This window comes from Thunnus albacares, chromosome 1, assembly GCF_914725855.1.
Source record: "Thunnus albacares chromosome 1, fThuAlb1.1, whole genome shotgun sequence".
Taxonomy (NCBI): Eukaryota; Metazoa; Chordata; class Actinopteri; order Scombriformes; family Scombridae; genus Thunnus; species Thunnus albacares.
The window spans coordinates 34,772,363-34,798,111 of record NC_058106.1 but is presented as its reverse complement, the minus strand read 5'-3'; the positions used below and the strand labels follow the sequence as shown (position 1 = coordinate 34,798,111).

The following is a 25,749-nucleotide window of genomic DNA, read 5'->3' as shown; positions in this document are numbered from 1 at the left end:
TAAGCTTAGCATTTAGAGTGAAATTATTCTATGTTTCTGTGTGTAAATAAGTATTACAGCCTCTTAGTTTACCTTTCACTCTAGTTTCCCCAATAATCTGCACACAGCTGAAGTTCACTGTTAAAAAAATAATTTATTGCAGCATGGAATTTTAATTTTTAAATATTGATAGTTTTCCTATCAATAATACACATTTGCATCCACTTCAATCCGACAAGAGCATTTAACAAGACAGTAACATCTTTACAACATGACACCTGTCAGGTTTTTCTCACAGCTAGGACAGTCTGACACATTTACCTGACACACATACAATCACTGGTTCTCTCCACCACAGTTATGTTGACTCAATGAGATTTTTTTTTTTTTTTCACACATAAAACTTTCTTTACACACTGAACACGAACAAACACTAGTTTGGTTGAATACAGAACAGAGTTTTTAGGGATACGGTTCAGAAAATACTGAACGTACAAAACTGAAGTTGCATCCAGTAGTTTAGGAAGTGCTGCAAAGTGAATCTGTACCGTCAATGGTTAAATGGACATAATTTATTTAACCTATTAAAAGTCACCTCACCTCCAAAAGCATTCGTGCTTTACAAGGAAAAACCCACCCTGACACACAGTTGCTTTACTAAAACAGTCAGCGGTAACGGTGATGTCTCACAGTTCATGTGACATCATTACGTGACAGATGTTTCCAGCAGCTACAGTGGAGTCTGACAACTGGTAACAGGTTGGGATTCAGTGTCTTTCTAGAGCGTTCAGTCATACGAGGAGGAATTAATCATAGAAAAGGTTTAAGTACCAATTTCGACACCCACAGGAACAGGAAAAAGACAAAAGCACTGCAGCTTAATTTTAAATATAAAGGATAACGCTGGCAATTTTCTATATTTTTCTTATTGTCAACAAATCCCATGTGTAGAGCCAAACCGACAATGAACTCATGCTACTTGCAAGTATTGTGTGTGTATCCTAAGCCTGATATACAGTATATTATTCCTCCGCTGCACTGGGTGACTTGTTCCTTCGTCCGTGAAGAGAACGGTTACTTTAGTTTGTTTAGAAACGGCTCCAAAGAGTAAAAAACAGCAATAAGATCGTAAACCTCAGCAGAGAGCTTCCTAGTACGGGAACACAGTTCTGTTTACAGAACTTCACCAGCTTGTTCTGCTACATAAAACAACCTCTTGACTTTCTGGTAATACAGAATGGCAAAAAAACACTTCTGTAACCACTTCACAACTCTCGCTACAATCCATTGTATTCGGGAGGATGGGGGAACAACCTCTGACATGGAAAAGTGCAATGGAAAAGTAATTCAAGTTAGAATTCCAAGTCGGCAACTTGGGCGAGATCCGTCTAGCGTGGCGGCGCACACAATGAGCAGTGAGCAGAATTACTTTTTCATCAACTTTTACCTTATGTAGTGTTTGTGTAGTTGCCATTTCCATTTATTTGATTTGTGCTCGATAGAGGTCTTTGCGAGCATGTGGAACCAGCCTATCGGCGCTGTGGTGTCTGATATTGGACCTGAGTAGATGCTTGTGAAGTTCACAGACTTGCCATGGCGTCCATGTTTTTAAGAGCAGACGCACTGGCACACAATTAGATTGGAAGTCTGGAATACCGACTCGGAACTATCGACTTCCGACTTACAATGGATTGCAGCATCTATTCAGGCCTTCCTCACAATGGATTGCGTAAATGCATTAGGGGAAATGTAGGAAACCAATTACTGAAGTAGGGAACTCCCTCGCTCACTAATCTGTATTTAACTTGTCATGGACGCTACTTGTTCGGAGTTTTTTTGAGAGCACGATATAGTGATGAACTTCACACTCAGAATTCAGACACTCAAATAAAACGGTGTGTAAACAGAGAAAGAAAATTAAATTACAACACAGGTATCTCAAAGTAGCAGCTGGTAAACGTTGACTGATCACTGACTGATTCTGTAAAGCTACGTCGAGGGTGGATTTTTCCTTTAACATCACTGTTAGTCGTTTAGTCACGTGTCTCTAGCACGTGTCTACCTGCGCCAGGTTCAGCCTTTTGACATTAGGTTTGGTTTTACTATCTAAAATATCCTACGTACAGTATCGATCCTGTCTGCACGTACTAAGTCATGTGCAGCGGCGTTGTGTGCGCTCTCTCTCTCCGCCGCCTCGACACAGTCCGCTCAGATGGAAATGGGGCAGGTGAGGACGCGATCCTCCAGCAGGACGCTGAGGACGAGGAACACAAAGTACAGTACGAACATGGTGAGGCCCAGCATTCGGCTCATCTTCCAGCGACAGATGGCGATGGAGATGATGACAAAGAGGAGCATGAGGAAGAGCAGCACGATGGCGCAGAACAGGCCGTTGGAGCTGACGGTCACCGGATCGCCGTTGTGTAACAGCGTGTACATGAGCCACGGGACCGGCAGACTAAAACCAGAGAAGAGAGCGAGTACAGTTCGATATAACTCCAAAGAACATGTTCTGTGTCCACCAGAAAACAAAGATCTCTAAGTATAACTAACATTTTTAATCCTAAAATAAAACATCTTGCTTGCCTCAGTTGTATCAGTGATTTGTGTCTCTTTATCTGCTAATAATATAGTTGGTGTACCTCAGGGTTCAATTTTAGGTCCTATACTTTTTTACTTTGTACTTGCTCCCGCTTGCTTACAAAATGTGAAAATACATTTCTTTGCTCAACTTTAACGACCCTGTTGGCCTCACCTCTACTAACTTGGAGGTCATAGCTAAGTTTCTGCAGCTAAACGAAAGCAAGATGCCATAAATTCTCATATAAAAGCTGGTATTCAAATGCTAATAATGCTAATAATACAGTTGGTGTACCTCAGGGTTCAATTTTAGGCCCTATACTTTTTTACTTTGTACTCGCTCCCGCTTGCTTACAAAATGTGAAAACATATTTCTTTGCTCAACTTTAACGACTTTTTCTGCAGCTAAACGAAAGCAAGATGCCATAAATTCTCATATAAAAGCTGGTATTCAAATAATGGCCCGAGTCTCAAATACTAGCTGCGGGAGCGGCCAGTCCTAACAAATAACTGGTTGCTCATAAAGGCCAGGTAAAAAAAAAACCAAAACAAAACGTTGAGTGGGATGGAATAACCTGCAGCCTACTACAACAACAGCTCACATGATAAATTTAGTATAATGTCCGTTTCCACAGCACTAACTCCATCAGTACAACAGCTGAGTCATGTTATACTCACCTCTCTGCTGCTCTGAGTTTCTCTTTTTTAACAGAAATAATATTTTCATTCTTTGTTTAATTCCAGTTGTTTTGGCCTTTACTGAACCGCTGAACCCGTCGACAAAGCTCAACACTTCCTGGTGTTTTTTCACATTAAAAAAACTACTTATAAAGCTTCGAGACATTTGATGTGAAAATTCTGCAGGAAGTGTTGTTTGATGCTTAACATCATTTGGGGGGAAAAAAGGCAAAGTGGAGATGGACGTTAAACTTAAATTTATCAAGACAACAGTTCAACATGGAGGACGTTTTGAGCTGATATTAACTGGGGACGTTAGTAATAAAAGCCTGTCTCTAATAGAAGTCTGTCCCATATAAAGCCATTGCCACTTTTTAAAAAATTTACTGTTGACGTCTTTGTTTTTGGACCTCCAAACTCTGATCTCAGCCTATAAAGAAGTTTAATATTTGTTAGTTAGAGTGAGATTTTGAGGCACACATACATATGGTGGCTCCGTAATGCTTTCTGCAACAGAACTATATAAATAAAATCATAACGTTTTATTTTGAAAGGAAAGGTATTGCTGTCACTCACCCTATAGTGATGTCGAAGATGTTACTGCCCACTGAGCTGGACACGGCCATGTCCCCCAGACCCTTCCGGGCCACGATCACACTGGTGATGAGGTCCGGGATGGAGGTCCCGGCCGCCAGGATCGTCAGGCCCATGATTTCCTCTGAGATGCCGACAGTCTCACCCACCTGTGAACATGGTGTAAAAACAGCTGTTAGTACAAATGAGGACGTGTCGCTACCGGTTATCTAGAATCAGTCCCAGCTGTTCATATATTCAGTGTGGTTGTAAACTGCAGTTTTTTTTATGCCACATTTTACACATTTATTACCAACTGAACTTGGAGCAAAATCAAATCTGTGACTCCTCCAGTATATCATGTTTAACCTTGTATTTATTTTCTTTCTTTTATTAAAAAAAAAAGAAAGAAAATATTAAAAGAAAAAGGAAAAGAAATACAAACATATATATATATAAATATTATATACAATATATAACTCAAATAAGTTGCACAACCGACATTCTCATAAAGAAAAAAAGTACAAAAAAACAAACAATGAAAAAAAGTGTAAATTAAGGTTCTAGAAAAATGATGTTCTTGTTAAATCTGGTTTGTTTTTATTAATGAAACTATTTATTAATTAATAAAAATCGGGAAAAAAATGAATTCTGGGTGAAAGTCTTGTTTTAAATATACAATTTATGACAAACACACACACACACACACACTATAGTTAAACAGTTTGTTATGAATTACTTTTAGCAGCTGATTTGTGTTTGTTTATGTGAATATTGTTTCTCTTGCAGCAGGAAATTCAACAACTTTTTTGGGTGTAGGAGACATGAAACCCAGGTGATAATCAGCTGATCATTCTTTAATGTTTCAGTGAAAATAAAAAACTATAAACAATTAACCTTAAGCATATAATACTGTATGTGGAGTGCTGGAGTGTAGTGAGCACACCTGTATGTGATTGATAAAAGACACCTTAATAAGCCTTATGTAGAAGCCTTAATCATTACCTCTAAACATCAACATTCACATCACACACTGGAGAAATGTGAGATAATATGATTTACCGGTCCTCAGTTGAAGAATTAACTAAACTGCTGAATAGTTGGTGTTTAAATTCTTTTGTGTTTAGTTTACTCTCAGTACAAACATCAGTGTCACTGTACTGCAGCTTCCTGTAAACACGACGTGTGTGTGTGTGCGTGAAGCGTCGACCGACCTGATGAGCCCACCACACCATCAGGTAGGAGAAAACTCCGATCCACAGGATGGAGCCGATAAACGTGGCAGCAAAGTATCTCGTGGACGTCTGGAAAACACAAACAGATGTTCATACTAATTAATATGTTGTCATGTAAACATCTGACTGCGGAGATTTGGATCCAGATATATTAAGCAGTTCTCGTTAGTTCACCTCGTTAAACTTGGAGACAGTTATTTCTATCAGTATATGGTTTTATAATATTTTGTACATGTGTGAGCTCAGTTTTACAGCACAAACAGGGTCACAGTTTAAACAACAGAGACAAATTTAGTTAATTTATTATTAATGTTTGGATGTTTAGCATCTGTCTGGCAATAAATTAATAAATTAAGTGCAGTAGTCTGTGTACTTTTTGTCCTAAACTGAACATTTGTATGTTTGATGAGCCACATTAAATACATTATATTGTATTATAGTGTTGTGGAATAAGAATAACGGTGATTCTCAAGCGTTTTCTGCCTGATGTACATCAACAGTCTGATCACATGAGCTCAGTTAGTGCTTTAATGACACGACTTCATATTATAATCTGTTAATGTGAACTTAAACTGAATGATATTTATAGTACCACTATTAATAATATAAAGGCAGATCTTGTCAAGAGTATTATTTTCATAAAAGACATCAGATATCCTGGAATTTCTGAGGTTTAGTCTCTTTGTTTCAGTAAGTCTTAAGAGGTTTCAAACTGTTATTCATTACTTTTAGCTCTTAATTAAGACTTTTCTTCTTGTTTTCTAGCTAGTTCTTACACTCTCAATCACAGCGTGTTCTCAAGTATGTCTTTAAAACAATAATCAGGAGCCCAAATGAACATTGAAAGTGTTTTTCCTCGCTGTAATCGTTCCTCCTGTTCATACTGTGTTTTCAATGTAAGTCTCATTTTGTGCGAAAATATATTCAAACATTTATCTGATGCTGACATGAGGCTTCAGCAGTCTGAGTTAGTAAAGTCAGGTTGATATCTGCCACTAGTTACAGTCTTTGTGTTTCTCTGTTGAGGTGGAGTGGAGGGAAAGTAACAAAAAAAAGGGACTTTTGTACTAAAAAGACAAAGAAATCCACTTGATTTGACTCATTCAGACGACTGAAGCTTCATATTAACTTCAGATAAACATTTGAATATGTTTTTTTTATGAAACAACAACTGGATTTTGTGCCCCATGGTCGGTATGGACTAGAGAAATGATTCCAGCAAGCTGAAGCTCAATTTATGGTCAATCAGAGCTGCTTCTTACGATGTGTGTACAATGTGAGGGGAGGCAATGATATTGTTTAGATACAGGGATAACATGGGGGATAATATGCATGTTTTCAGTCTCTCCTGGAAGACGTTCAAAGTGTTGCACTCGATTGTTCACATAAAAAAGTGACATATAGTTGTTTGACAGTAGCTGCGTCATAAATGAACACAGCTGGTGAAAATGTCGTTGCTGATGGTTTTGCTTTATTAATAACTAAATATCAGCCTCACACCAGTTTGTAATCCTATTTGTGTGAATATTTTGCTCCTTCACACAAACATATATAAATATAAAAACCCTCAGTTGGGAATTAGACAATTAGAGACACAAATTGAAACTATTTTCTATTAAGGAAATTAAAGAAAACAAACCTTTGTGGATCATCCTGATAAACCAGGAGATTGTTTCTTGACACGTTGCTGTTTTTAAAATATGTACATACATTTTAAAGCTCTGAGCAACACAAAATAAATCCCTTTTTACCTAAATTGTATCTGTGTGGCAGATAAATCTCACAAATATCAGCAGATAAACTAAATAGATAGATAAAACTATTTACATGATGAGGTTCTACCAAGAAGTAAAATGTGTTTGGGTGAAATGACCCTTTAATGTCATGTTGGAACCAGCCACTGTAGATTTATGTTAGATACCTTAAAGCCTCTGGGAATGAACCAGTTTCACTCCAAACCAGTTAAAGCTTCACTTGGATCCAGCTGAAAATCTGTGCTGGTCTTAAATTAAAGCTTCAGTTTCTATAATAGAGAAGTTTTTCCATTCGGGCCTCTTTAATGACGAGGCTCTGGTTGCTATGGTTGCTACGGTGATGCTAATGACGGGTTGTTACGCACCGCGTTGCGGACGTCCGGCAGCGTGAGCCACAGCGGGAACACGATGGGCAGCAGGAAGAGATATGTGGCCTGCTTGCGTGGAGTTTCAGGCCATTCTAAAGACAACGGCTCATTCTCTTCCTCTTCCTCCTTTTCCTCTTCCTCCTTGTTTCCATCGCCATCGGTATCGCCTCCTTCGCTCTCGCCGGAGTCGCTGCTTTCCTCATCGCCGCTCTCGTCGTCGTCGGAGCTGCCCGCCGAGCCCTCAGACGCCCCCGTTGATGCTGCCGCCGCCTGCAGGAAAGAGAGACAGCGTGTTTGTCTCAACGTTAACGTATTAATCCTGCAGCAATCGAGTCCTCAAGCTGCGTCAACATCTGGAGAGACAGAACATTGTTTACCCCCCGCCCCCGTGCACAAGAATGAAAATGACTCACACAAAATAAAACGGTTACTGCTCTTAAACTCTTCTGATTACAGTCATAAGTCTGAACGAACACCACAAGCTGAAACACACTGGTCTCACAATAAAGTTCTTTATACTAAAGTGTTGCTGCTCTCTGGTGAACATCAGCGTTCACATCCAGCTGTGGACCTTTGTTGCTCGTCGTCACTCATCTCTTTCTCTCCCCTCGTTTCCTGTCATCTTTCTAATTTCAGTGTCCATTAAAAGTATAAAATACCCTGAAAAGTTTAAAACTCTAAAAACATTCAGCAGAGAGTTTTGTATCTTTCCTGCAGACGTTGACTCAGACGCTGAGGTGACGTCTGCTGGGAGCAGCTCAACTCTTTCCTGATGATTGAAGACAGTTTTAGGAGCTTCATTGATCTAATTGAATGTGTTTCGCCATTTTTGTGGCCATTAGAGGTTGTTTGTATTATTCAGTTTTGTTCTAATACTTTCTACAAGGGTGTTTATTATAGATATAATGACAAGATATACTGACAGATGAAAAACAAGGACATTTCCCTTCTTTGTGATCTGAATATCAGTTTTCTCTTCTGTGGCGGATATTTAAAATAAAGAATAAAGAAAACTGTAGTCGGTGTTTAACAAATGAGAACATGAACGTCATTTCAGACAGTGGTGGAAAGTATCTAAGTACATTTATTCAAGTGCTGTACTTAAATACATTTTTGAGGTACTTGTACTTTACTTGAGTATTTCCATTTGATGTTACTTTATACTTCCACTCCACTGCATTTCAGAGGGAAATATTGTGGATGAAGATTTGACACAACGGATAATATAACAAGATTTTAAAATACAACACATTGTTAAAGATGAAACCAGTGGTTTCCAACCTTTTTTGGCTTTTGACGTCTTACAAAAAGCAGTGTGTAGTCGGGGTCACATTTCACATGTCTATGAGTTGTTAACTGCTCCACCAAATAGTGATTTTTCCCTCTAAACTTCTCACATGCTTTCATTTCAATAAATGTTCAAATGATCCAATATTTCAGCAAAAATCAAAGATTAGATAAAAAGTCCAAAAACTGAAAACAGATTTGTGTATCAGAACTTTGTTTTTTCTTCTTTCCTCTCCCATTAATCATCTCACCACCCCTCAGATTTATCTGGTGACCCTTTGGGGGGGCCTTGACCCCTAGGTTGGGAACCACTGGACTACACTAGCTAACTGTATATAAAGTAGTGTAAACTAGCTCCACCTCCAGCAGCTACAACAGTAACATGCTGCTCTAACACTGATGCTTCACTATTAATAATCTAATGATGTCATATATAATAATATATCAGTCAGAGGAACCAAACCACTACTTTTACTGCAATACTTTAACTACATCAAGCTCATAATACTTATGTACTTTTACTGTAGTAGGATCATTCATGCAGGACTTTTTGTTGGTACTTTTACTGAAGTAAAGGATCTGAATTCTTCTTCCACCACTGATTGCAGATTATGTGCATATGAACACATTTAAATCTGTTAAAATGTTAAATCTCTTTCTGTTTCTTTGCTACTGACGTATCTTGAGGTTTTTTAACTCCACGCTGAGTCGACGGCGTCTCGAGAGGCTGATCAGAAGGCTGAACGGCGTCTCGCTCCTGCTCGATTTTAATCAAGGAAGGAAAGATATGAGGAATCAGAGCAGCTTTCGTCACGGCAGTGACTCATGCCAAAGCATAAAATCGAGGGTTGGTGAGTAGGAGGTCTGCTTAGGAGGCAGTTTGTGATGGACAATCGATTTCTCTCTTTATGATTTCCACTTTTTTTTTGTCTCCACTAAATCTACTGAAACTGTTTCCTGCCATCAAACTTCACTGTAGCAGCTGGAAACATCTGTGTGACGTCGTGTTGTCTACGTTTCTCATTAACAAGATTCATTTTACATTTTAGGGCTGAATGTTGTGTTATTAAAAAAAAACAAACAATAATATGAGTTAATAGCTCTCAGTAGAGATATGAATTTGCAGCTAATTCAAGCACAACATGAACTCTGCCTTCACATGTTCATCAAGTTATTTCCCATCGGTGAGGTTGTTATTAAGAAGCGGCTGCGTTCAAGTGCATCAAAGCAAGAACAAGAAGGATACAGATGCTGCTGGGTCTTTACCTTAAGAAACGTTACTTTCACGTGTTTTACAAGAAGATAAAAGGAAAAAGAATCACATTGATCAAAACGCTTCTAAAAGTCGCTCCTTGGAAACTTGTGGATTGAAATTATTTAAAATTATCTCCAAAATCTCAACTCGTGAGGAGCTTTTGTGAGTATTTTCTCAGTTATTGTACCTTCGACTCTTCCGGCTGAGCGGTCGTCTTCTCATCCGTCTCCTCGGGCTTCGGAGGCTGTGAGGTGGACGGCTCGACTGCAGCGCTCCCCGGTGCAGTGGCGGCGGCGGCGGCGGCAGCACTGGGCTGCTCAGACTTTGGCTTCTGATCTTCATCTAAAGAAAGACGAAGAACAGACAGAATCACAGACATTCATCTCTCCTCAAACCACAAATGCAGCAGACATGTAGAAGTTGAGGTCATTGTGGACAATTGAGTAAAATGTTTTAACTTAATCTAAATCCTCAAGTTTTTTTTTTAACAGAGCTGCTGTTTATTTCACACTTTTTGTAATCTGAGCGTAAACATTGATTCGTTTTAGCACAATTATTATGCTGTGTGGGCCAGTATGAAGTACCAGTGGGAGTGATTGGAGTGTTTGGAGATAAACATGCTCTACTAATGGAGGAAAAGACACACACACACACACACACACACACACACACACACACACACACACAGAGTCCCATCTGCATGTTAATCCTCGGGCTGATTGATTCGGGCTCGTCGAGGCCTCTCCAGGCTCCCTGCAGCCCTACTTGGCTCTGCACCTCAGACTCTGAAGCACCTCATTACTCCACACTGTGACGCACAAACACACCGACGGAGAGGCTCTGCTGATTGTGGAGAACCTCCTCCTTAAACCCCAAACCGTCTCCCACGATCAGCAGACAACCAGCGTCTTATAGTAGCTGTACCTCAGAATAAAAAAATCTTATAATATCATTTTATATATATGTAAAAATATCACCGAACCATCACAAAGCACGATATTCACTTCAATGAACAGAAATACAGAGCAGAGCTGTTGCTTCTGAACTCTCTGGAGTTTCACTTATGAGGCAAATACTGCAGTATTATTATTATTATTATTATTATTATTATTATTATTATTATTTACCAGTATGTGTGGAGAGTTGTGAAACTGTATCTCAATTTGTACATGCGGATTCAGATCTGTGGATTTGTACAGTACGAGGGCTGCCACTAACATTATTTTCTTTATCAGTTAATTTTTCCAGTTATTTTTTTGATTAATCGTTTATAAAACATTAAAAAAAAAACAACAAAACAGTGAAAATGCCCTTTGCGATTACCTGAATTCCGAGTTGATGTCATCAAATGTCTTATTTTGTCCGACTAAAAGTCCAAAACTCAAAGACATTTAATTCACCATCATGTAAGATGAGGAAAAGCAGCAAACGTAAATGTATATTGTATACATGTATAAGAAGTTAAAAAAAACTTGATGTAAATGGCGTTTTGTTAATAAGTGAGTAATCAAGTATTTACCTTAAAGAGCTGGAAAAACAGAACTCAGTTCCACTACAGGTGCGTCTCTCATTGACTGTCACCTATTGATCGTTATCTTGACATTGGTGGGCGGGATCAGTGGCAGACGGCCAATAGAGGGCGAACATGCGGCGCCTTACCGAGCTCAATAAACTACTATTAAATATTTGATCATATGATCTAGTTTTTTTACTTTTTAAGCATTTTTACATTATGAAATTAACAAATGAATCTATGTTGTATTCTCTTTCCTATTGATCACCGTCCAGTCAGACAAGACAAACTAATGCAACACCTCATCCTGCCTACAACTACAACCAGTAAATGGATGATTGATGAGAGGAGACAGTTCAGTAGTTGTGCTGAGCTGTTGAACGGAGTGTGTTTGCTTTTTTGATTAAATTGTTGAGTAAATGTCTTCTATATTGCACCAAGCAAGACAACAATGCTAATGTTTTAGCATACAAACAGTACTTCATACAGTTCATTTACAACAGAGCTAGGCTAACAGTTTCCACCTGCTTCCAGTCTTTGTGCTAAGCTAGGCTAACACACTTCCACGTCTGTCTTAGGAAATTGATTGATATTCTCATGTGTTTATCAAAAAGTCAGATTATTCCCTAATATTGACTGATATTGCGACTCACCTTCAGAACGGCGGTGATGTGACTTGCTCTGTAATTTGCCTGCGACCGGGACGTTCAGAGGCTTTACTTTGTTCTTGGCTGTAATTAAGAGAAGGATCGCTCGTACAATGTGAGTCTTTATTACATCAGACGAGACAGACGTCCTTCACCAGCAGCCACATCGACACGCTGTCGACCTTAAATTCACACACTGGACATTTGGTAAAAGTTTGACACTGAGTGTATCAAACGAGAGTTACTTAAAAACTAACAAACCGCCCAGATGAATGATTGAATTGAGCACAAAATGAGTTAGTTTTCTGCACCTGTGCTAAAAATGTAAACCTAAATCCCTCCAGATTCTTGTGATCGATCTAATTTTTCCTCAGTTAAGAGTAAAAGGTTAAATGTTTAAACTGAATCTTGGTCCCAAATGTTTTCTCACTTCCTTGAATTTGCATTTCTGTGTTTGGAAATTGTTAAATTAGCAACAGAATAAAGTATAACTGTCTTTAAATATAAACTATTCCTACTTCATAAAGGTTTATGTCAAAAGTTTTACTACGTTTTTACCTGCTTTAGTGCTAAAACACACAAAAATGCATGTTGTTATTAATCAGAGTGAAAGGAAATTGAAAGATATCATGTAAGAAGCACTCGAGTGGTTCAAGAAAATTTGTGCCATCTGTCAATTTTCTCTGAGGTATGAATGAATTTTCAAGCAGAATAAAGTCTTGTGTACATGACATATGATTTATTATATATGTATAATTTTAAATGTAGTATGCTGTATGGACTCTCATGTAGAGAGTTTTGTGCTTTTCAAGTTTCAATTTTTAAAAGCACAAAAAAACTGTGTTTAAAAAAAAAAGAAATTTAAAATACATGAGTCCAAGTCTCCCATTCCCACCCCAACAAAATGTCCATAGCAATAAATAATGTCTTAAAATAAAATATATAACTACAACAAACTCAATGAAAAATCAACATGAAAGACTCCTCTGAGCAAATGTGAAAAAAAAAGAGTTTTAGGCTAAAAATACAAAAATGTTTTTGCTTAAGGCCTGTTGTTCATGTTGTTGGTTTTTAAATTTTATTGTTATGTTGTTAGCGGATGTTTTAACATATGTTTTATTGTATTGAAGACTTCAACAACATAAGATGCACTCATGAATCATTTTCCAGACTCATTTTGAAGCCTCATTAACAGCCAAATCCTCCTGGAAACCTTTTTTTTCTATACCAGAACCAAAGAGGAGAATCTTATGATTATTATCCAAAGTTCTGCAAACAGCCAGTGTGTGAAGAAGGTCAGTGATCCTCATAATAACACCGAAAAAAACACGACACAACGGCACAGAAACAACCGGATGCAAACACAGAAACATGCGACCATCAAAAATCAGTAAATCAAAACATTTCCGGGACAGAAGCGGATCAAACTCAGCACAACAGACACGAAACAAACACTAAACCTCACCTTTCCTCTGCAGTGACCCCTCCCCTCTGACATCACCGTTAAAGGACGTCTCTGACAGAAACACACAGCGGCATTAAAACCCAACGTCATCATCCAACTCTAGTCATGTGACATATAAGCATCAAATATATACGCAGAAATATACACACATGAATTACGATCACAAGAGGACACGACGAGAAACATGACAGCGAGGCGACGTCTTGTTACCTTGCCTGGATTTCCTCGGGCCGGGGGTTTTGAGTGCCCCTCTAAATGCTGACTCTATACATGGAAACCACAGCAATGAGTTTTCTTTCTGGTCCATCTGACTTTTATTGAATTTATAGATTATTGCACAACATTTGCAGTCCAGTCTGTCTTAAAGCAACAGTCAGGAGCCCAAATGAACACTGAAACTTGTTTTTCTTGCTGTAATCATTCCTCCTGTTCATACTGACCATTAGAAGATCCCTTCATAATGCACTTACAATGTATGTGATGGGGGACAAAATCCACAGTCGTCCTTCTGTGCAAAAAATGTATCTAAAACTTTTTCTGAAGCTAATATGAAGCTTCAGTCGTCCAAATGAGTCAAATCAAGCAGCAGTCACACGTTATTTCTCGTCTTCAGGTTATGCTAACCCATCGTTGCTAACTTTGGAGCTAACCCCCTTCACTTTTCCAGCACTTGGGGAAACAACAGACGTGACTTTTTAGCATTTATTAACTGACACACTGTAGTCTGTACTGTACATTTACTGCCAGACTGACAACTTACCGCTAACCTTTTCCTCTGCTCCGCTAGCATCCACCGTCACTTTCCTGCCGCTCACTCTTTCCCACTCGCTACGCAAACATACTACGCAACGACGTATTCCTTAACGGTGTTACGCTACCAAGAGTTTCCAAGGCAACGACACAGAGGTTGACTCAGTACTGGAGCAGCGCTGCACAGAGACTCCCAAACGCTATTGATTCCCGAATGAATGGATATTTGACGTTATTTTTGGCCTTAAAAAATATTTCTTTCGGCCTAGCAGGGGTTCTCGTTGTTATAATTATAGGAGAAACACTGATTCAGTAAACACTCAGTAACCGTTGAGTACAGTTAGACCCAGCAGTCTCCATGAGGTTGGGCGAGTTCAAAGTTGTGAAAACAACGGGGGTGTTTTGAATGCACCCCCCGTTTTTACAGGTAATTTGTTAGTCTGTTCCTCCCGCTGCAGGAAATAATGGATTATTCCTAGAAGGCTGTTGATCATGGATGTATTATATGAGCTGGACAGCAGTCTAAAAATGGCGGTCATTCAGCCTTGTAGGAATTGCTCGCCTGGCGCTATGGCTGTATTAGAAGAGCCCTTATTACACATCTATGCTGTTGATGTAGCACTTTCTCCTTCTTATGAAAGTAACACAGAGATTATTCGACCAATGAGAATTTGGTCGGATGAGAGTTTATCGACCAACTAATCGACCACTCAACTGGGAGACTACAGCCTCCAAGTAAAAGCAGCAAGTTTTACACATTTGACTGGAACTCTTTAATGTTTGGCATTTCTGCTTGAAAAATTACCAATTATCAAAATATTTACAGATTCTTTTTCTGTTGATTGACTAAGTGATTAATCCTTACGTCTGTAGTTCTAAGCAGATGTTTCTAAGTGTTTATTAATGTACAGTGTTTGTCAGCAATTAGAACTTCTCCTATAGACCTAGACATATTTTATATTATTACAACTGTGTTTTACTATATTGTGTATATTCATTATCTGTTTATACACCAGCGTACACTTATTATAATTATTATTATTAATGCATTACAAGGGACATGACTAAGAGCTGGTCTTTAACAATGTTTAATTTTAGTTGGTTTAATGCCTGAGATAAAGAAGACGCTTACATTTAATTAAATCAAATAAAAGAGAAGATGACACTGGACTGAACTGCTTTCTAAAGTAAGACTGGAGTTTTACATTATTGTACGATAAAGACGCTGAAAACTAAAACCAGAACTGATCCATGCTCATGTCTGTGACTCACTGAGTACTTTATTATCTGCTGCTCCACACCTACATGTATGTGTTTGAATAATAAACATCTTTAAAGTTTGAGATCTCCTCAGGTTCATGTTAAAAGACGCCAACAGGTTACCACGGCGATGGCATGCTGTACAGTCCAGCTGCACGGAGTCAGTGTCAGCTCCGGTCCCACCGCTCCACCGGTTCCTCAGAGATAAAGAGCTTGGTCTGCTAACACGCTGGCTCTTATCCAGCTTTTATTAGCCTGTATTGAAAAGCTGATTAAGGATCAGTGGTGGCCGAGCGCTGCGAGAGCGAGGAACACGACCTGCGGAGTTCGAGGACGGGCTGAAGGTCGCTGTGGTTCATCATGGAGGGACAGAGCTGAGTCACCACCAGCAGCACAGTGTGAACTATTAAATCCAAGTCAAGATGTCCGCAAAGACTGAGAGAGTTATGAAATTAAACTAGTGCGTTTATATTGTTACGTAATTATGTAAAGTCTCAAAATGCTCTGTAAAAGTGAAGATTAATTTGTTTTGTAAGAAATAATATCATAAGGATAAGAAGTTTGCTTTTCATGAATGATTTGCCTGCTTATTCTTAATTTTAGGGGCACGTGATCATATTTAAGGACATTTATACTGTATAATTATATATAATAGTAAACCTGAGTTCAGATCATTATATAGAATTACATCTCTCCACTCGTTTCCTGTCATCTCTCAACTGTCGCTGCATAATAAAAGACATAAAATGACTAAAAAAAACATTGAACTTTACCTTTCAGACAACACAATTTTTCAGGGAAATGTTTCAGAAAACAACTGTTGCTGACATGCTGTTGTGTTTACTATAACGTTAACTTTTCTGCTGATTTGTTTTCTGAAATGTTGTGTTTAAAACCTCAGAGTTGCCGCACTTTTATCATAAAAAAAAAGTTTTATCTTTCACGTGTGGCTGACAACTTGAAGGACAAAAACTTTCATCTCTGTTATAAATTCCTCCGTCATTTTTCCAAAAATGCCTCTTAAATTACATCCGTAATAATCTGCCATCAGGATGCAGATGTTAACTTGTGATGGTCGTTACCTTCTCCCAGAGGGTCCAGCGTGTGGATCATCAGCTGGAAGATGGTGCTCCTCAGCGAGGTGTTGTGAAGAGAAGCCGAGCTGCCGCCTCGCTGCAGGACGGGACGCACCTGCAGACCAGCACACAGGTAGTCAGAAACCAAACAGCAGCAACAACCTTCAGGTAAAGTTGAACCGGTGCAGATCTTTGAGGGCCAAAACCGACACCAATATTTTGGTGTGAAGAGCTGATATTTTCAGCTAAAACATACTTTTAAATTTGACAGTTAAATGCTCAAAACCTACTAAGACTCAGTGTTTTCCTCCACTAAAAATCTTCTAAAAACACATTTTAAACAATTTGCAATCTGTACTTTTCATGATCAATGCTAGCTATAATAGAAATGACCAATTTCATTACTAAAAAAGTAGAAAAGTAAATAATGGACTGTTTGCTAAACCATTTCCCTAAACAGCAACTGTCTTATCATAGCTTAACAACCATAACTAAGTTTAGATTTCTCTACATGTTGAAGTGGGGAGCTCCAAAACCAAAAAATGCAAAAAAACAAAAAACACAGAGTGGATTTAACAGTGTTTGACTGTTCTAACGTAAGTTGAAATTGTTAGCATGTCCAGCTAACTAGCTTACTTCCTACAGTAGTAACCTAGTGTGGAGTTAACATTAATTATCTGTTAACTCCTAGTGGAGTTATTCAGTTGGTTACAATCTTCTGCAACCTCACTGCTAGATGCCACTAAATCCTACACCTATGTAAAAACATAATGTGTAAAAAGAGGAACAAGTGTGTAAGCTAAACAGCCAAACGGTCATTTAAAAATAATAATAACAGTCAGATCTTACATTTTTTCCTTATCATACTTATGACTAACTAGCTCTACACTGCAATACAAGAACAATGTTGTTTCTTTATTTCCATGTCATGGTTTATCAAATAGTAAAGATGCAGATTATTTTTGCGTTGGACCTGTTAGCTTTAGCCTCAGTCTTTTAGCATGTATGTAGCCATCAGTTGCATGTTAAAGACTTCTACAATATTATTGATTTATTAAGTGTTAGCTGATAAAAATCCGCCTGCTACAGTTGTCATTTCAGTTGGCAAAAATCAACTGTTGCTGGCTAGAAATGAAAAGTGTGCTTTTGTCAACGTTAGTCTGAAATCAAGGTTGCAATTTTTCAAAAATTACTACAATTTTATCATTATTAACCGCATATGCGCAAACTGAGAATGAAAAACAGATATAGTAGCAGTAACTACACAAGGCAAGACTTAAAAACTGTAAATTACACACTGTTTCTAGGTCTGGTTTAATTTTTCACCAAAATTACAGCGCAAAAAAACAAAAAACATACAATTTTTAAGAGTTTTTAAAGTTAATTTAGCACATTTAACTGTATACAAGACGTTCTCAGGCCTTGAACTCAATAACTGCAGAAACGACTTTTCTACTTGCAGTCCAGCTGATAAAACTCTCCACTGTACAAACACACAGGTGGAAGAATTATACACGAAGAATTAAAAAAGGGAGTCAGGAAAGAACCTTGAGTCTTGTTTTGTCATCTTGTGAGTCTGGCTGCTCCGGTTCTGGTTTGGATTTATCTTCAGTTTTCGGTGCAGGAGGAGCAGCGGGAGCAGCAGAGGGAGCAGCAGCAGGAGGAGGAGGAGGTGCAGCTTCACTCTCCTGTAAAATCAGTAACAACTTCATTAGTAAGTCAGTAGTTACACATAAACAAACATCTGAATGCTTGTATATGTCACAGTTTTGTTCCCAAGCATAAACAAAAGAAACTCATTAAAAAGTCATCTGTATTAAACTAAATTAATAACATTTATAACATCTTACAACTTTTGTAGTCTCACCAAGTTGTGGTATAATTTACAATTTCCTGATTGTAGTCTGGTAGGACCACAGATGAATTAGCATTAGCCAGACATAATTTCAAGTAGACTTTTTGGAAATTTCTCCTGAATTACACAGAAGAATATACAATATATATATTTTTAGTGAAAGAGAGAAGAGTTAACTGAAATCTCGTCAAAAAGAGAAGTGAACTGAGTCAGTGGTTGAAATAAAAATCAAATCACTTGTCATCTCATGATGTGATGAGATGCAGGTGCAGAATGATGAATTCAGGACTCTTTCATCCCTGAACTGTAATCCTTAACTGCTTCAAATGAAATCTCACTGCTGTCTCATCTTCAATTATGTTTTGAAATATAAAAAAGTAGTTCAAACTGAAAACCGGCCTCCATTTTTTTTTGACCGGACATTAAAAAAAAAAGACCATGACTCAATCTAAGACATCTGTTTGAATCATATCTGCTAATGTAATCGGTGAGGAGGACAGAGGGCGACGAAGAAATCAAAAGACTCTGGTAGACAGTGTAAAGATTTCACCTCTTGATTTAGGTTAATATATTCTAGCTGCAGTGTTTTGTACTTGTGAATGTGTAACTGTGTTCCTGGGTAGACCGGACAAAAGACTATTAGGGTAATCCAATCTAGTTAACACTGTAGCATGTATGAGTTTATCGCTATCAGCTAAGTAATGTATGTCACACCTTCAGGCTTATTAGCTGATCTTGAGGTTAGTTTTACGACCTTCCTTATTTCAGCTGATGCTGTGTTTCATGGTTCGAACTGCTAAATAAAGTTGCTTTTGATCAAATTACCACACAGCAAACCCAGAGCAACCTTCCAGTAAACAGTATACAGAGAGGGGTTTAATCAGGGCCCAGCAGCTCATTTTTGTCGCATGGACCCCTTGCAGGTTAATCCGGCCGTGGCTTTAAGAAGATCTTGGTTTCACTCGATCACTTGCCTTTGGAAACCTGTGTCTGTTGCTGATTTGTCTGTGTGAACAGACCAGGTTATCTTTTATAAAACTGTTACAGATGCTTATGTGCAGGCTGGCTTTGTATTTTTAGTGTAAGTGATGCATCCAACATGTTTTTAAGGCGACCTGGTCCAGCAAGCATTAATTTTGGAGTCACGTTTCTGTCTATCTGGTGAATATAAATCCAATATTCACTCCCATAAGCTCTGTTATTGATCTCCACCAGCTCCTGAGAGAAATAATCTTTAAGCTGCTAAATGCTAATGTTCACTAGCTAGTTGCCAAGTTTGTCTGCCGTTTGGTGCTACGCAGGTAGTGCAGCAGGCTGAAAAACGATGCTATAAAAGCTGTGAGAGTGAAGCAAAACAGTAAAACTTTGAGCCATAAAACCAAATAATGTGCTGGAAGATGCTAAAAAGCTCTGTCTCTCTCTACAAGCAACTCTGTTCACATAACACAGTCATTTAATGAGTTGTTAATATAAAATATTGACTGGTGTGGCTTTAAGTGACTATTAGTGACTTTTTTACATAACAATTTATCTAATGACAGTGTGTAATGTGTTGGTCGTAGCTCATAGTGATGAACCTACAGAGTGACCTCTCGGCTTTACGGAGCTTTATAGTGAGTTTCAGCTCATTGTTTATCTGTCCAGCTGCAACTTTACAGTTTTGGTTCTCAGTGCTCTCATAGTGTCGTTTTCGGCCGCAGCAGGCAGAGAAAAAGCTGTAAAAAGCCACTGTACACTACCTGCTCAGCACCAAACAGCGAACAGACACAGTTAGCTGTAGACTAGCTGGTGAACATAGTGGAGCATTTAGCAGCTAAAGAGACAGATATTTCCCTCAGGAGTTGGTAGAAAAGCAAAAACAGAGCTAAAAGAGAGTGAATATTGGACTTACATTCACCAGGTGGACAGAAACACGACTCCAGATGAATGATAATGTTGCTCCGTAACTGCTGGATGTGGAAATAAGCAACTGTTTGCTAACAAGTTCAACATATCAACATAAAAGGCGATGATATGGTCAGTTAATGCAGCTTTAAAGTTGTTTTTTTTTCATATTTATTGTTGTATTTCAGTAACATGTTTATAATTCTAAAGTGTTTGGAGAGAGGAAGACTATCTCTACATGACCTCTCATGATTTTTCTTTAAGTTAAAATTCTGAAAACAAAAAAATTGTGAATGCAACAAGTTCTCTTAAATTACTAGAGGGTGCCACTTAAAAACACATCTGTTTATACGAGTGGTCCCATTGACTTTGTGTCCTGTGTGCATTATTCAACAGGTATCCACAGGTTAAAGAGATAAGATTAAAAATACTGGTAAAAAAAAAAACCTGAAAAAAGTGTTTAATCGTGCAACATTGATATAAATAGATAATAAAATATGGATAAAACGTATATAACGGAATTTGTGTCAGAGGATATTTTGAATTCCAGTAATTATGAAGCATTAATGTGGCATCATGCCTCGTTACACTCAGTGTTATGACTGAAGGAGCACATGCAAACTGCAGACGTGCTTCAGGCTAATTGAAGAATGAGCCGGAGATACTTGAAATACTGAAACACAGCTCTGCATGTTAATTAGACTCAGACATTTACTGCTGTCCGTCAGCTGCAGAATCATGATTGCATGTCTGCTGGCGATCTGCAAAATAACCCTTTTATATATATATATATAAAAAATAAATTTATTTTCTTATAAATGAAGTGGAAACTCTTCATACTGGTATTTCAGGACTGTGGCGGAGACAGAGTGACATTTCCATCACTTCATCACTGTCACGCTGTCTGTGACACCTGGAGCCCTTTCTGTTCGGCATCATCAAAGGATTTTACACAAATACATGCTGTCACCTGCTCAGACGGACAAATCACTGTCCCCCCCCCCCCCCCCCCCCCCCCCCCCTTTCACTGTATCTGAGCAGGCAGCAGTCCCAACTGTGAGGAGATGAAAGGACAGAAAATATACTGTGTGTAGATAGAAGAGAAGTCGTCCGGTAACAACTGATCTGCAGAGAGACGTCTGTTCTGTCTGCAAACAGCTGATGTTACGACAACATGAGAGTTAAATCAACTCTTCTGCTCTTTGTAAACTGAAGTTGGAGCATAATTCTGTATTTTCAGGGCTGCAACCAATGACTATTTGCATTTTTGATTAGTCTTGAATAATCATTTGGTTTATAAAATAAATCACAGTTTCACAGAGTCTAAGGTGATGTCATCAAACGTCTTGTTTTGTCTGACCATCAATCCAAAAACCAAAAGATATTCACTTAACAATAATATAAAAATAGTAAAAATCGAAAAATCTCACACTGGAGAAGCTGGAACTAAGAAATATTTGGCATTTCTGCTGACAAATCATTTCTTTGAATAATTTATTAATCTCCCAATTATTTTCTAGATTAATGCATTAATTGTTTAAGTCTATAATGGTGAAAAATGCTCATGACAATATCCTAAAGCCCACAAGGTGACGTGTTCAGATTTTGCACAATTAACAGTACAAAACATAAATTCAATCAATCACATAAGGAAAAGACAAACAGCAAATCCTCAACGTTGAGAAGCTGGAACCAGAGAATATTTGGCATTTCAGCTCAAAAAATTATTTTAACTATTCATTTTCTTTGACTTAATCAAAAAAAAGGATACATTTTTTTTTTTATATGTAAGGGTTTTTTTTGCTCCTTTTGTATTGCAGAGCTGCAGAAAATGATCTATTGCACAGAGCATAAATCAAATAATGTAATTATTTGACTTTTCTAATAATTTTCTTTATTGTGATGTATATTCTTACCATAAAATATTCTCTGATTTGAAACATATCATCCAGCCAAATTTTACCCCGACACCACAGAGCCAATTAAATAAGTTAATCTGCAACTGTTATAATAATAAATCTGTAAAATCAGAATATCTTTGGGTTTTGGACTACAGTATGAAGACATCACCTTTGATAGTCATTTGTCGCCGTTTTCTGATATAATTTCAGCTCCAGGCAACAAATGTCACTTTAAAATCGAAACCATCATCACTTGAGAATCTGCTGTGTGGTACTGATGTGATCCGATGTTGCAAATCAGTGAAGCTGCCAGTTTGTGGCTGTCATCGGTTGTTTGGAGATGCTAATGTTGAACGGAAGAGCTGATGTGACCCCGAGGCGGCAGTTTACATCTATATTTAACCATAAATTTAACTTTGATGGACACAGACGGATAGAAACACTGGCAGAGTGATGTTTTCCACCAACACTCATGATCTTCTCTCTTTCTGACTGACTGACCTTCTCTGGCTCCTCGGCGGTCCACACTTTGACGATGTTCACGTGCTTGTTGAGCTGCGTCTTGACCACCTGCTCGATCTGACTGTTGAACTTCATGAAGCTCACGTAGCTGATGTAGCCCATCACCAGCAGGATGCTCTCCCACCACAGGATCATGTTGTCCAGGAAGAAGATGATGAGCATGATGAGGTCCAGGATGTAGAAGGTCACGTCCCGGAAGAGCGGCCACCAGGTCAGGTGCAGCATCTCCCGGGAGAAGATGGCGCACATGCCGATCACAAAAAGGATGTTGAAGACGGCCGAGCCCACGATGGTGCCGATGCCCACGTTGCTGTGGGAGATGAAGACGCCGATCAGGGAGGTGAAGAGCTCCGGAGCCGAGCCTCCGGCCGCCATGAAGGTGGCCCCGGCTACATCGTCAGAGATCTGCAGCTTGTTGGTGATGACCTCCAGCGCGGGAACAAAGAACTCATCGCAGACGATGGCCAAGGCGACAAACATGTAGGTCATGCCTATGATGTGCAGGGCCACCCAGCCTTGCCGTCGCTGCTCCACCGAGAAGAGGTCCTCTGGGTACTCGCCCTTCCTGTGGGGGGGCTGGAAAGGGGGACGTGAGGGAGCTGTGGTGGTCGGCGGCGGTTGAGTCGGAGGAGGTTTGGGAGGTTGAGGATCCACATAGACACACTGTTCGATATCTGTCCTGTTGACGATTATTACCAGAGGAGGTTTGGTGGTCTCAGGTGAGACGACCTCCTCCTGCGTCTCATTGGGTGCCATCACCTCCCGAATGTTGACCTCCACAACATCATCGCCGCCCTCCTCTTCTCTGAAAACGTCATCCGTCTGGGCGGAGGCTCGCGGCTGTGACAGCCTGGCCTTCAGAGTCAGCGTGTAGACGAAACACAGCAGCACACCTGAGATGAAGAAGAGGACGCGACTGCGCTTGAGTCTCCTCCTCGGAGGCGAGTGCACGTTCATTGCCCTCGTGTGTCTCGACTCCAGGAACAGGAAGTTATGTCAGATGCATTGCTATTCCTTGATAGTTCCAGCACCGTTGTGTGGCGAGAAGATGCCGCTGACAGAGAAGAGACACACACATGCGAGCGTAGTGTGTTTCATCTTTTACAGCGCAGCGGCTTCAACCTGTGGAAGGACTGAGAGCAGAAACAGACACAGCTGAAAATCACACCATCATGAACGTGTGTGTGTATTTAAGATCCCTTCTGCTTGCATAGTTGCAGAGGCAGATCTGCTGATGTGTGTGTGTGTGTGTGTGTGTGTTGGGGGGGGTGGGGGGGGTTATGGGGGATGCAGACAACCACCTGTTACTATGGCTACATAATCACACTGGCTTTGGCTTGTCACAAAACAGGAGTCCATTTAAGACACGTTCAACATGTTTAAACGATCAGAAAAACAAAAACAGACTTGAGCGTCAAAATGAAACAATCAATGTTTAATTTATTGATGATTATATAATTAGCGCTGTTACACAGAGTGAGCGCGCGCGCACGGGAAAGGACGTGATGAAATGCGCGTGCAGTAAACGAACGTTAATGAAACATTAATTAACCCAAACAGCAGTGCATTAACATGTGTATGTTAATAAAAACGCATGAATGTAGGACTGAAAAGGGCGTGTTGAGGTTTAATTGTGGAGTAATTGAGCCTCAGCGCGGATTAATAACGCAAGGTCGACACAAACCTTTCATCTATATCCCTCCACGATCTAAAAAAATAAATAAATAAATAACGACAGAAAGATATTAAAATGCAGCTGTGTGTGCGGTGAGTGCTGGTGCGGGTCTTACCTGTACCGCCGGCTGCTCGGCTCCTCGCCGCTGCGGACCGTCCCTCCAGCTGTGCGTAACGGACGCAGAGATGCTGACTCCGGTTTTTGGGGAGCTACAAGGGCGCACCGCATGTCAGGGCTTGAACGAGGCTCAGCATAATGCTACTAAGAGGATTAGGAGCCAAACACCTCTCACCTTCCCTTTCAGACATAACGCTGTATCAATACACCAACATTCAAACTGTTCTTGCTGCTCGCAGCTTCCAGTTTGAGGTGAAACTGCTCCGCTGCTCCCACAGCCCGATGGATGCAGAATAATTAGCTGGTCGCAGGCTGACAGGAGGAGTTTGGTCGTTATTTTTTGGGTGTGGCAAGGTGTGGCCTCGTTTTAGGAGTGTGGAAATGTTTTTTTGTTTTTTTCTTTTCTCTCCAAACAGGGAAATGTGATTGAATAAAACTGGAATATGAATATTTTATAATGACATAACTAGAGGTGGAAGAAGTATTGAGTTATTTTACTTTAAGATCCCATCATGACATGTATTAAGACATAAAAAAATACTCTATAATGTGTTTCTATATGTTTTTTTTTCACAATTACCACTTTAAAATCCTTAAAATGGCATCAACTCCCTCATTAAAAAAAATCCAGAATCTATGAACATGCAAATATTTTTCATTTAAACTTTTAAATATCTCCTAATTCACTGTCAAGTCCTCAGTGTTTCTCTGTGTTTGTGAACTGGAGGCTTCAAGTTTCCACATCACACTTGTGTAAGTTGATTATTGGATCAATTGGCTCCCAAACTCGTTGTGATGTCACAGATCCTGTTCATAGGCCTAAAAATCAGGTTTTTAATGAGCACACAGAAACTTTCCACTTGCAGCAGATTAATGTATAAACAACCTTCTAGTGTCAAAGTGAAGCTCAAATATAACGTTATATTTTTGGGTGGAGGGGACTCGTCCCACAGCATTAAAATACTCCATTACAAGTAAAAGTCTTGCGTTTAAAATGCAATATATATAATAAAAGTCCCAAAAAGTACTTAAAGTATTAAAAGTACTTACTCATTGTAAGTATTTTGCTTGCTTAGTGTCCCAACAGTGTTATATTTATTATATATACTGTATACAGATATACAGTGCCTGTAAAAAGTATTCATTACTCTTGGAATTTGTCATGTTTTGTTGTCTTAAAACATTGAATAAAAGGGGATTTAATGTGGATTTTTCCTCTACAAATTGATCTAAATTAATTACAAATATAAGAAAATAAAACACATAATCTGTTTTACATGTAAAAAACTGATCTGAAAAGTAACTAATAGCTGTAAAATAAATGTAGTGGAGTAAAAAGTACAATATTTTCTCCTGAAACGCTGTAGAGTGGAAG

At 39.0% G+C, this 25,749-nt stretch overlaps 1 protein-coding gene across 2 annotated transcripts; it reads right to left on the bottom strand.

Annotated features, from left to right (window-relative positions):
• Positions 1-113: 113 nt before the first annotated feature.
• Positions 114-24,780, bottom strand: LOC122985391 (sodium/potassium/calcium exchanger 1-like). Of its 2 annotated transcripts, XM_044356009.1 has the most exons (12): positions 24,373-24,780; positions 22,562-23,715; positions 17,968-18,108; positions 16,427-16,535; positions 13,545-13,598; positions 13,335-13,385; positions 11,876-11,953; positions 9,898-10,051; positions 7,165-7,435; positions 5,025-5,114; positions 3,814-3,980; positions 114-2,437 (listed from the first exon to the last, which is right to left on the bottom strand). In XM_044356009.1, exons 2-12 carry the CDS (start codon positions 23,537-23,539, stop codon positions 2,188-2,190), a joined length of 2,343 nt encoding a protein of 780 aa, XP_044211944.1. In that variant the 5' UTR covers positions 23,540-23,715; positions 24,373-24,780; the 3' UTR covers positions 114-2,187. The 2 variants fall into 2 exon arrangements, with proteins under 2 accessions (XP_044211944.1, XP_044211943.1); XM_044356008.1 differs by lacking the exons at positions 11,876-11,953; positions 13,335-13,385; positions 13,545-13,598 and having other exon boundaries at positions 24,373-24,778.
• Between the last annotated feature and the right edge of the window lie 969 nt (positions 24,781-25,749).